Source organism: Staurois parvus, unplaced genomic scaffold, assembly GCF_062004578.1.
Source record: "Staurois parvus isolate SC_StPar_1 unplaced genomic scaffold, SC_StPar_1.0 ptg000648l, whole genome shotgun sequence".
Classification (NCBI taxonomy): domain Eukaryota; kingdom Metazoa; phylum Chordata; class Amphibia; order Anura; family Ranidae; genus Staurois; species Staurois parvus.
This window is the reverse complement of record NW_028318444.1, coordinates 3,517,386-3,530,840: the sequence shown is the minus strand read 5'-3', so window position 1 is coordinate 3,530,840 and position 13,455 is coordinate 3,517,386. Positions and strand designations below refer to the sequence as shown.

General features: G+C 40.4%; 1 protein-coding gene across 3 annotated transcripts in view; it reads right to left on the bottom strand.

Moving 5' to 3' along the window:
- The window catches only part of FNIP1 (folliculin interacting protein 1), a 143,608-nt gene that overhangs the window by 75,996 nt on the left and 54,157 nt on the right, over window positions 1-13,455 (bottom strand). Inside the window, exon 1 of one of the 3 annotated variants that reach the window (XM_089694077.1) lies at window positions 2,150-2,769. The exons of the other annotated variants lie outside the window; for them this stretch is intronic. Within the exon in view, the coding sequence (XP_089550203.1) occupies window positions 2,150-2,160 (11 nt within the window). The 5' untranslated portion in view covers window positions 2,161-2,769. Of the gene's footprint in view, window positions 1-2,149; window positions 2,770-13,455 lie in introns of those variants that run through there. 3 annotated transcript variants of the gene reach the window in all.

Below are 13,455 nucleotides of genomic sequence, written 5' to 3'. Positions count from 1 at the left end.
AGACTTCTATGTGTATATATGAGGAGCTGAGCAGAGACTTTGATAGCCCAACCACTCCAGTAAATCTAATTTGTATATACTGTTGTGAAAGTGTAATTTCCATTGATAAGGCGGCCCTAACTGTACACATATTGGTATCAAATCCACTATGCTCCCATGTTAGCTGCCAGATCTACAGAACTGCATCCTTGATTCCCAAACAGGCTTCTAGTTTGCAACTCAAGAAAACAGCTAACATAATACAATCACCATTCAATCAGGAAAATGATGTGTCCTGATCCAGAATTCCTCAAAACAGAAAATTATTACTTTGTATTATGATGGGGTTATCATTATCATAAGACTGGATTGCAGTTTATCCAGAAAAAAAAGTTTACCAATTATTAGCATGACGATTAGCAATGAAATTGCTATAACGAAATGTTTACAAAACTTACACAAGAACAAAAAAAATGTCAATTTAAATGTCAATACTGTACTGTACACCAGCGCTGTTCACTTAGTACCAAGCTCTGGTCTGTGACCAACAGTCGCTGAACTTCCAGAGAGAATCCAGCAGGAAGCTTCATTCTGCTGTTATCTCCCATGACCACACAAAGCTGTTTTATCAAAGTCTGTCCACACTGCTTCTCCAGATACATACACTTCTAACTTCTTGGAATTCTTTTAGGAACATGCTCCATGTTGCGTGCAGTTAAAGCAGTGAAGTTCCTAAGTATCTATGACTGTGCCACTTTGGGTATGTACCCAGTGCCCTAATGGACAAATCTACAGACTATTTTTAAAGAATCTACGCACCTACTGTATTTATAGATTGTTAAGGCTTATCTGCTATGCGTGCTTGCCATGTTACAACTGTTTCTAATATTTTCATAAATAATGTACATACTTTAGGTCAAGTCAGAATTAAATTACCAGACATAAAGCTTTTCAACAGCAAATCAGTCTTGTTCAGTAGCCTGACATAAGGGAAGGTTAATTTTTAACACCATAAAACCGGCCATACATGGGTCAAATTCTGAAAGAATTTTCTTTGAAAAATCTTTTTGAAGAATTTTCATTTGAATTTTGCACCATTAGTGGGCCACAGAAACAGACGATTTTCACACAGCCATCAAATTTGAGTGATCGGGCATGTTGGAATTTTTTTGAAAAATGAACTAATTTCTAATCAATGATGGGAGAATCGTGTGAGAAATAGAAGCGAAAAGAAACAAGCATGAGCTGTGACCTGGAAAGAAAAGAAAATCCTTGGTCACCAAAATTCTTTTCCGTAGCAACATGCGAACTTGAAGACTTGGTTGGTCAAATATTGAAAATTAATGGTGGCACCATCTGCTTACAAAAGCACAAAATTTCTGATTTTCTAAAGAAAATTTGTTTGGAATTCGACCCATGTATGGCCTGCATAAGTCACCAGTCACACCACTGTAATATAAAATCGCACAATTTGTATGCAATTTCTGATGACTTCATTGCTACTTGTGAAGATTTTCAATGACTTCTTGCCATTTGCAGTGCGATTTCCATTATAGTAATGCAAAAACTACTTTATAAATCGCGCTACAGCAAATCGCACGTTAAAAGGCACTGACATTCACTGGATGTGACTTCGGGTGCGATTGTAACTCGCAAATCACACCGGTATGACTGGGCACTTAAGGCTCAAGGCTTCAACTACAAATGTTTACAGCATACCGGTATATTCCAATATGAAATGAGGCTAGTATATGAAAGAGAGCAGAGGGGGGGAAAAAAAAAAAAAAAAGGAGACTGCTACCAAAAAAGTTTTTGCTTTAATTCACGCTGTGCTGTATAAAAATTTGATTGGTTGCTATGGGAAACACACCCCTTTCCTCCACAGTTTTAGAAATGAGGCCTAAAGCCTCATTTAAACACTCATAGCATAACTGCCTGCAATGAATCTCCCAGTAATGAACAAAATAAATCATTTCAAGATGAATGTCACAATGTAATTGATAGAATAAAACCATTCCGTAAACACATCAAACATGGAATGTTAACGTACCAAATGTATTATATGCAATATTAAAAATAATGATGCTATACTGTATACAATCAAGTAACATCCATATATACAGTGTTACTATTCCCATTTGTAAATAAATATCAGCCATAGTCGGAGTACCTGGACTGCATCTCGCCTTGTATGCAGCTCCCTCTAAAAAAAGAAGAAGCAATTGAATAAAAAAGAAAAAAAATCACTTAGGAGCCAACCAACTGTTAAAAATAGCAATAAGCCAGATTAAGCCAAAACAAAAAAGTTGGCATGTGACAAATGGAGAACTGTAGCTTGAACAATATGCTGTCCATGTTGTGTTCTAAATTGCACAGCACCATCGACATCAGAAGAGCCACCTTAAAAACATCTGCTGCCAGTGGTAAAGTCTTTACTTTCACACCAAGAGCCATTGATTCTTGAGAGGTTGCAAACAGTCGTGCTCTTCTTTGATTCTCGTGTGTGATGCTAGCTGAAGGCACCCCAGGACTCTGCTAATTAGCAGAGACAAAACTCTGTGCTGACCGAGCTGTGTGCCAGCTGAGTTTCTCTGTCACTTCTTAAATCTCATGTCTCTTCAACCACCTGACTATGATCTCTTGGCAGATGTGACTGTGCGTCTTCTCAGCCAAAAAGTGTCAGACATAGCAACGTTAAGGGAGTGTGGAGGCTGCAAGATGAAGATGCCTTTGCTGTAATTCTGTCCCTGCTTATCCCCCACCTCCATAGGCGACATTCTTTGGAGCAGCAGGATGCATGTGTTCTGCTGAGAGGCGAGCCAGACAAATAGAAAAGCAGGCACTGACAGCCACCATGTGACACGGAGCTGTCAGTGCTTGCCACCTGGATCTGAGGCACTAGTGCCAACCAATCCTTGAAACGCTTTCTGTTCATTTCAAGCGCTTCATAAATCTCTGCGAGAAACTGGAGCCAATACTATGCAATCTAATGCTATCTATTCAGGGATATGAATATACAGCAGTAGTAAAAGTCATTTTTCAGGTAAAAAAAAACAAAAAAAGGCCCTACAAGACAGATATAAAAACCACACAGTAAGGACAGACTGTTGAAATAAATGAGAAACGGTGCTTTGCTCCAACTCTGTTGTATTGACTTCTGAATGCAAGTTTAGTATCAAATACTCATAAAAGTTTCCATACATAAAAAAAAAAATAAAAAAAAAAAAGCAAAGTAATCCCTAGAGAAAACAATGCACTACCAGCTTTCCTGACTTCTGACAGGTTTCTGTGACATCACATTTATTTGCACGTAAAAAGCAGACTGAAACCAAGACATTACACATTTCAAAGTCCAAAAAGAACCCTCACTATTTACTATGGGAATGTAGTCAAAATGCAATACAAATGGACAAGTGACAAAAAAATTCTCAAGAGATGGACAGTCTACATAACAGTTCCAAGTGCCTGTGCTCCAATGTATGACTCCACTTTAAGACCACACTCTGTGCCGTGATCAAGTGCTCCACAGACATGTAGAACTTGCCAAATGCCTTTCACCATCTTATATGTAAATGGGTCAAATGCGCCAAATAGTAAAGAAATTCCTCCAGGACTCCAATTCACCAAAAACCAGGCCCAGGGATGAATTCCAGATTCTCTATCTGAAACTCAGACCAAGGGATAGGAAGCGCACAATGAAAAAAAAAACTCATCATTGCGCACCACTCTTTATTAATAAAAAGCAAGCAACATAAAAAACACAATTCGCTTATATGTTTGTGTGCCATCCCAGCACTCAGTAAATCCAGCAGTGTAGTTACACCCTCCGCCGCCTCCATTCTGAGTAATTAGAACCCAGCCTGCATTCCAAGGGGACCATGTGACATCACTAAAAGTAACCGGTGCCCCTGGAAGTCCTGCCTTTACGTGTTTCGCCCCCATACATGTGCAAAAACGTGCATAGAAAACACGTGTTTGAAATACACTAGGTGTGAGTGGGGCTTAAAATGATTGTAAACAACAAACATGTTATACTTACCTGCTCAATGCAATGGTTTTGCACAGAGCAGCCATAGCCACTTAGCCACTTGATATGGGGGCACTCATGCAGGTTTGGTCCAAAGCCATTCTGTGTGTCCATTGACTCTTTGCTCACTGGCTGTAATTTACAGCAGCTTGAGCCAATGGCTCCTGCTGTTGCCTCCATGTCCAGTGAGGAGAAAGAGTGGAAACAGCTGCTGCTCCCAGGCACAGCAGTAGACCAAGAGAGGACTCAGGAACGTATAAGAGCGGTTCACACCAGATGCAGTCCAGGGCTATTTTATTCTGCATCAAAAATGCACAGATAGTGTTTGCCTCAATCCAGAACATTAGGTGTCATTTCTGTCCGCTGCCTCCTTCCTCTGCTATAAGCATAAGTCACTTCTGACAAATTTTCAACACCAAGACAAAAAAAAGGGACAAAGAAGGAAGTTCCAACTGATTGACAGCCTCAGCTCTGCTCCTGTGTGCAGGCGGTGTGTGCCTTCCTTCCAATCAGCTCTCAGAGCTCTCCTCACTGATGTAACTTCAGCTCCCCGCCCCCTGCTTTTCATAGCTAAGAAATCCTGTGTAAATTCTGCACTTTGAATGCATGTAGGAGACAGACTGTTGTAGATATACAGGTACAACTTATGTAGGATTTGTTTCATCTCTATGTATCACCTGAGGCCAATCACTTCACTGGGAATATGTAAGGCTATACAACCACTTTAATAACAATAGTGTTGATGAGGAGTGGGGGCTGGAGAGCAGCCATTGCTGACCTGAAGGGGCTGGCAACCCAATCCTGGCTTTGCTACCTACAGAGTCACTGGCCAGGAACAAAAAGTATACTTCTGCATCTAGAAATGCCTTTTTTTTGTTTCTTTGTTTTTGAGGAAAAATGCAATCGGCAACACATTAGTAAAATGTGTTTTCATGTAGTACAATGCATCTGTTTCCCAACAGTATAATAAAAAACTGTTGACATTTGGGAATACGGTTTTCAATCATTAGCTATTCTTTCCATCACTAATAGTTGAATCTTGACTTCAGCTGTACAAAAGGAAGAAATAAGAGAACCAGCTTGACACTATGATTTATTGAGCTGCACTCTCCTATTCCACAATTCAAATACACAGTATGTCTATGCTCAGTGTATTTACTTAATGGGAATTAAAATTGCATATCAATACATGACCATCTTATGACATCAATTTTTAACTAGTTTGTTTTGTTGCCTGCCACCTTTTCGCTAGACAGTTTACATATGAGATAGTAAATCTAAGTGGAAAACCTAGAGCACGCTATATCAGTACTCCCAAGCAGGGTTCTTCTAGCAGGGAATGGAAAATGAGTTTGACTGCATACATTAAAGGGTTACTAAACCCAGGACCCTGCATTCACTATATTTGGTCTCCCACAGTACACACAACATGGAAATGAAATTATTTTAGTAAATAATCGGGCAGCACAGTGGCTAAATGGGCAGCCCTTCCGCCTGGCAGTACTAGTGTCATCGGGTCAAATCCCAACCCACGGCACCACCTGCCTGGAGTTTGCATGTTCTCCCTGTGCCTGCGTGTGTTCCTTCCGGGTACTCCGGTTTCCTCCCACACTCTAAAGACATGCTGGTAGGTTAATTGGTTCCTGCCTAAGTTGGCCATAGTATGTGTAAGTATGAATGTGAGTTAGGGACCTTAGATTGTACACCCCTTCAGGGTTAGGGAATGATGTGAATGTACAATATATATGTAAAGTGCTGTGTAAATTGACGGCGCTATATAAGTACCTGTAATAAATAAATAAATATAAATTGACTTCAGCAGAGAACGGATTAAAGCTTGTAGGAGGAGTTTTCTTTCTGCTCTAGGAAAATGTGAAACCTCTGACCCTCTGTCTGGACAGTGCTGATTGGCCCTGTGCTGATCACATGCACTCTCCCAAGAAAAAAAAAAAACCTCTCTAGCAATACAGACCAAACCGAGTATGTACATGTGACTATGGATTCAGTCTGTATCAGGTGGTCATTTCAACAAGAGGAGGGGCAGAGAACACAGGATCAAACAGCCTTTTTACACAATGCAGAGGATTAACCCCTTAGGTTCCACAGTGATTATAACAAGCATGCTTTACTGCATAGACAGACTGATTTTACTGTTGTGAGTTTAGTAACACATTAAAACTACAATAAAATGTTGCAGCCTCAAACCCTACAAATAAAAGGTCCTTGGTGTGTAAAGAATTTGGGCACTGCCTAACAATTCCATAACCATAATGTTGTAGCCCAAGGCTTGCCATACACAACAGGTACCAAAGGGATTTATGGAAATGTATAAAGCAGCATCCTATACAGCAGGAAACGGCATGCCCATCAAGTGTCACAAGGAAATTTCTACATTCACACAAGGGTACTGCTAAATATAACAGACCCAGAAGTCATGTGCTACTCTAACCTCTATCCTTGCTTGCCGGAAAAGATGAGGAAGTTTTAAATTCATGTTATTGCTGCAACTTCTCAAAGGACACTAAGTGTTCAGCAGTATGAAGAATAAAAATATAGGAGCATTGTAGGAATGACACACATGATACGGACTGAATTTTCTGCAGCCACTGTATAGGGTTACTAAAGGACAATGACACCTACTGCATTATAATCTGATGAAAAAAGAAAATCATATTCATATTGCATAACCTAAATAATAGGATTTTACATAGGCTGAAACACCACCTCTCTATGTAGGGATTGCTTGGCAACTTTCCCACACATAGCAGTAGGAGCGGTCATAGAAGAACTAACACTCTTCAGCACTGGATCGAATATTGCTATGCTAACCCATAACAACCAGTCAAATCTTAATAATCCCATTGTCCTAGATTTATAATGACAAAGTTTACCTAACAACTCAACAGTTGTAATAAAGGCATACGATGAATGATATTTGGCAAGGACACTGTTGATGTTTGTGCTTAGTTACATTTTCTATGTGATATGCATGGTGCATATAAAGGTTCTCAGTAAGGCTATTTTCACACTGATCCCCCGCAAAAAAACACAGCAAAAACGCACATGCGTTTTTACCACGCTAAGCGTTTTTTAAAAGGACATAGGACTTAAAAACTGCACCAGAAACACTTCTCAGTGGCGTTTTTGAAGGGCGCTATTTAGGCATTTCCATTGATTTCAATAGGAAGAGGTATTTTTGGGGCATTTTTTTTTTTTTTTAACTCACCAAACATGCCCCAAGGAGTTTTTACACTGCACCACAAGCGCAACACCTCAGTGTGAAAACTTACATAGATATATATTCACATACATAGGGAAGCAGTTTTCTTGAGCTTTTCAGGCGCTTTTTTTAACGAAAAAAATGCTTCAAAAACTCCACAGTGTGAAAGTAGCCTAAAAATGAGGGCCATGGTGATTGCCGCTGAGTCAACTAGATTGTATATCCCCCCAAAATACATTCAAAATAAACAGCTTCTGGCAACCATCTATGTGAAAAAGTTATCAAGCTATTTATTTCTTAAATTGTAGTGACAAGAATCCAAAGACTGGTTTATGTTCACAGTAAAACACAAATGAACAGGCATACATAATACCAGCTGGTACTGGAAGACAATGAAGCATTTTATACTGAGACAATTATTTAGCTGTGCCATCCATACTGTAGATTCAGACTCCATGACCTTTCTCAACAGCACATCACAAGCCCTCGCTGCATGGAAACCGACAGTGTTTATAAAGATATTCAATTGTAAGGTCATCTCTATAGATAGACAGATCTCCTCTCAAAATGTAATGCTGAGAAAAACTGCATCAACATACATGCAAATCTACAAGCTGTACGGAGTAGAAAGAAAAGACTGAGAGGAATCTGAAATGAAACACATTTAACAGGCAGAATGTACAAAAAGCAGAACTAGTGGCCTCTGTGTTCAGCGAATACTAAGGAGACTAAATGATATTCAGAAGGAATAAGTTAAGTACAGACAGTACTGTAGAGAAAAAACACAATGTAGACAGGTCTGGGACCACACTGGTTCTCCTGTTTGGTTGAAATTGTGTTGGCTTAATTACCTGTTTTGGCTTGCTGGGCGTACAACACTCACTCTTGTGACAGATCAGATATAACAATATGAGCCCACGCCAAGAATCTGTTTGCCGATGTCCTCAAATGCCATGCGGCTCAGGTCTCATGATTCAGGAAGACCTAACTTGTAGAGGATGACATTTTACTCTAGTCTCATGTGGGCTTTATACTCGGTGTGCCATAATCTGTGTTACATGTGAATGGTAAAGTGGAACTTTACCCATAACAACTTGATAACAAATAATCTTTAGCAAGGAACATACATTCCACATTAACACCTTCCCGCCCGGCCTATAGCAGATTGACGGCTGGGCGGGACACTCCTTGTGACTGGGCATCATATGATGTCCTGTCAAAAGGAGCCGTGCAGTGGCGCAATCTGTCACTGGCTGTGTCCACGGGACACAGCTGATGACATATCACTACACTGGCCCGTTGCCAGTGTCATGTGGCCACTGTGACCAATCACAGCAGATCACATGTCAATTGTATACAATGGACGGCTTAAGGGCATGCCATTCATTGTATACAATTGTGTTGTTAGCTGTGATTGGTCAAAGCAGTCACATGGTACAGACAGGGCCCACACACAGCCCATCTGTATCATGTGATGAGCTTTGCCCAGTCACAGCTAATCACAACAAAAGACTGAATGAATCAGTTTCATTCAGTAAAAACTATTGCAAATATCAATGAAATACATTGGTATTAGCAATCATGTGTAAAAAAAAAAAAAAAATCCTGATCAGTTGCCCAGAGTAGTTCAATGTTACAATGGTAACACTCTATTGCTTTGGTAATAAAAAATAAAAAAAAATGTGAAAAAAAAAATATAAAATTTCTTTTTTTTTTTTTTTTTAATGTACAGTTTTGGTCATCACAATTACTTGAACAACTAGTGAAACAGAGCTAAAGCAGCACAGGTTAGAGGTCAATTCCAACAAAACTGAAATTAAAGTGATATTAAAGTTGTTATTTTTATTTAAAAAAAACACAAAAAACAAAACAAAAACACAACAAAACATGTCTATACTTACTCTGTGCAATGCTTTTCCACAGAGCATCCCTGATCCTCCTCTTCTGGAATCCCCCACCAGTGCTCCTGGACCCTCCTCTTCGGCGGGTGCCCCCATGGAAAGCCACTCTCTATGGGGGCACCTAAGTGGGCTGACTCCCTAGCTGCCCTGTCCTCGTCCATTGATGCAGAGTGTGCTGCTCAGCCCTGCCCCCTGCTCCTGTGTCACAGCATTTGATTTACAGCAGCAGTCAATGGCTCCCGCTCAATCTGCCCCATGAGGAGGGAGACCGCAGCTAAAGCTGCTGCTCTCGTGCACTTCGCTGTATTGGATCGGGCTCTGGTAAGAAAAGGGAGAGGAGGGGTGGGGGGGTGGAGCTGCAGCACAGAAGGTTTTTCACCTAAATGCATAGAATTGCATTAATATAAAAAAAAAACACCTTAAGGCTTTAGAAACACTTTAAATTCTGCATGATTACAGATAAATAGCTTTTGATATTGCTCAGTGATCCCTGTAGTAAGGACATTTCTACCACAGATTTTAATTCTTCCCAAATTCTACAGTTTTGACAAAAACAAATAATTGTACTTTGCTTCATCTACTGGTAAACTAAGAAGTCCAACAGTGACTTCTAGGAGTGGGCAGAGACAAAGAAACGTGTGAAGAAACCAGACCATTTGACTCAGCGGTATAAGGCAGTCTCAGGGAACTCCTGCTAAAAATGCCTATATCTACAACTCATGATACATTAGTGGGATCGTCAGCGGGAAGAATTACCCCCTTATAGATAGCTAAAAAGGTGAGTGGTGTCAGTAGGAACTTATCTGAGAGGCAGAAAGTGCTCATTGCTCAAGGAAGCCCCAGCAATCTCTGGAGGAACCCTTGGATTTCATGGAACCCTAGTTGAAAAACCCTGATCTAGTAGGTCACTCAACACATTGGTGCAGCTAACTATCTGACAAAAATAGCCACTAGATAGAGCACCTCCAAATTTCTCTATATAATGAAAGAACCCCTGTGCCATTTTAGCACATTCCTCTTTTTTTTTTTACTGGTGCCCATTAAGGCAATCATACAATCAAACTGCTTTTTCTTACTGAGGGAAATCCTCAATACAGGAACAGTTTGGAGTACGCAGGCAATGGATACACTGCTATATTAATCACATCACACACGGAACAAAATGCACATACATAATTACACAACCATAAGCAGATTTTGTTTTCAGATAAGCACAAGGTAACAATATCTAAATTCTGCTGTTCACTTAAAGTGTAGAATGAAAATTAAAAAAAAAAAAAAAAAAAAAAAAGGATTATAATTTGGAGAATGAATGAGCAGGCATCTCAAGAACAGTTGACAGTCTATTTCAGGAATTTGTCATTAGGCCATCAAGAGCTTCCTACTTAGCCTGACATGTGACCTGCTAAGTTGAAAGTTGATTCATTTAGTCATGAGACACCAATTGTGAGTGAGGAAATTAGGACACAAAGAATGAGACACTGAAAATACAGGAACAGTTGTGTGAGCTCTATGATTAAGACAAACAGAACACAAGGTTTGAAATAAATGTTACACAATATAGAAAAGTTATGACATTATGTATGTAATGGGATTGCCAAGTAGGGATATCAGTCTATGACTAATTTTCATCATAGCAACAAAGTTTTCAAAGAAAAATAAATTTATTTAATGATCCCATAAAAAAGTTGTACAAGCTGGGACTTAAAGCGGAGTTCCAGCTGGAAAAAAAAAAAAAAAGTCAGCAGCTACAAAGACTGTAGCTGCTGACTTTCAAAATATAGCCACTTACCTGTCCCTCGGTGTAGCGGGGGCAACACTACCGCTGGTTTCACCAGCCGTCTTCTCTCCCTGGCGCCCGCATCTTTAGTGTGGCACCCGGCTGTGAGTGTGCGGCTTCACAGCTGGGTGCCTACTGCGCATGAGCGAGAAGCGCTGCATTTTGTGAATGGCCCCGTAGTCTTCTGGGACCTGTCACGTGTCCCAGAAGCCTACGGGGAGGGAGGACAACTTCCACTTTTGATCGCTTAGGCCAGGGTTAGACAACCTGCAGCTCTCCAGCTGTTGCAGGACTACAAGTTCCATCATGCCTCTGCAAGTCATAGCTGTAACTGTCAGGTTTGTAATTTTGCAATGCCTCGTGGGAAATTTAGTTCCACAACAGCTAGAGAGCTGCAAGTTGCCTACCCCTGGCCTAGGCGATCGCAGTGGAAGTGGGAGCGGGTACCTGTCAAATTTGGGTACCCGCTCCCCAAAGGTGCCAATCCTTAATGGGGAGCAGGGGACAAAGACTTAAAGCAGAACTTCCCCTTTTGGGTGGAACTCCCCTTTAAAGAGTAAGTTCACCTTTGGGAGCATGTTACACATTGCACCCATATTTAGGGTGTAACGTGTTCCAGCAGTCCCCCCAGCACCCCTACGATGCTCCCCCTTTGACAACGGGTGAGAATTCTTTTCCCCACAGCCACTGTCACAATTTAAAAACAGCATGGCTGTGTGGTGCTCTGCCCACACATCCACGCCAGTCACTCACAGCAATCTGTGAATGAATGGGACTACAAGTAACATCTGACACAGTGGCAGACGAATTGTAATTCTCAATGAACTGCAAGGGGGCTGCTGAGAGCTCTCCTGCTTCACTGATCTTCCTGTTCTTCAGTAACAGTCTGCCTGTATGTGAGGTACAGGCAGACAGCTATACTTAAGAGTCTGCAGGATCTTGACATGAGCACACAGGACACACAGTGCATATAAGTACCTTCCCTGGTACGGATTGAAAAAAAAATAAAATTACTAATTTTAAAGCTTTAAAGTGGTAGTAAACTCATTTCTGGTACTTTTACCTACTGGTAAGCTTATAATAAAGCTTACCTGTATGTAAAATAAATATCTCCTAAACGCGCACAGTTTAGGAGATATTCTAGTGAGCAGCAGCCGGCGACATCACTGGCGCATGCGCTCTGAAGGAACAGCATACTTATACCGTCCCTTCAGAGCTATGCGCTGTGGCCGTGACTCCCACGCGCATGCACGGGAGTGACATAATCGTGGCTGGGCCAAACAGCTGGAGCCCTTGAACCCAGAAGGAAGACTGGGTGAAGATGGAAGCCCTGTCAGTGGTAACAGCTTCATTTTAATCCAAGTCTCTTATAATGTGCTACTATGAGATACATATTAGCACATCATAACCTTGCCCTGCAGGGTGAAATTTTTTTTTTCGTTTAACACTTTACGACCGCTTTAATCTGCAATCAGTTTAGCATTATAATATTTGAAAGGTATTTGTTGTAATTGTTGATGAAAACAAAATTAAAATAAAGAAGAAAACAGGAGCCCTAAACTGAAAACATCAGAGTAAAGGTTACATAAAAAATGCACAAGCAGTACATAGAATGTTGTCAGGGGCTACATCGAACCCATCTGAGAAAACTGTTTCAGTTGCAAATGGAAATATTGCATAGTGAATAAAGAAACCAAGAGCAAACAAACACTCACACACACACACATATGCCTCCTACTCCTCACAGACATCAGGAGAGATAGAGAGCCCATAGCCGTCATAGCAGTAGTGCAAAAAACCCCTCTGAAGTTGTAGAAACATGCGACAGTGACTGAGATAGTGGAATATCTCCCCAGAAAGTCTGAAATGTCCAGCCAGGGTTGCCACACTGTCATAAAATTTTTAGGGCAAGCCCAACCTCTGTAGATCATTATTATTATTATAATACAGTATTTAAATAGCACCAATAGTGCGCTCAGCGCTGTATATTATCTTATATTTAGGTAGATCAAGATTGACCATACAATATTGCATTATGTTTAGTGGTTTGGGTTTTAATTGCAAAAAAAGTTAGGAAAAAAAATGGAAAAAAAAACACCTTTTAATTGCATTTGTAAATATCTTTGACAGGGTTTGTACAGTAACACAATTTTGGTGTCAGGATAAAAACAGAGCAAATCCAACTAAAATTAGTACTTTTACCAAATGAAATACTAGTTGTTTTAAAATCTTCACACTGGGAAAACTGAAACCCAATTCCAAAAACGTCAGGACACTGTAAAAGCCACATAAAAACAGAATGAACAGATACTGCTGCTGTAGTTGTATATTGGGGCACGTCAGGAATGTATTCATGCAGACTGGTAAAGTTCCAGTTCCTGAAGTGCACTAAGCTACAAAGAACAGATTTTACCTTTCTTTAGTTTAGATCTAGGCGATCAGTGAAGAGAATGTCTGACTGGCTGTGAAGTTTTGACAACGCCTTTCTGTTTTACTGAATAATGGCCACCAAGTGGTATTGTAGAGCAGTTAATCTTTGTTTACAATT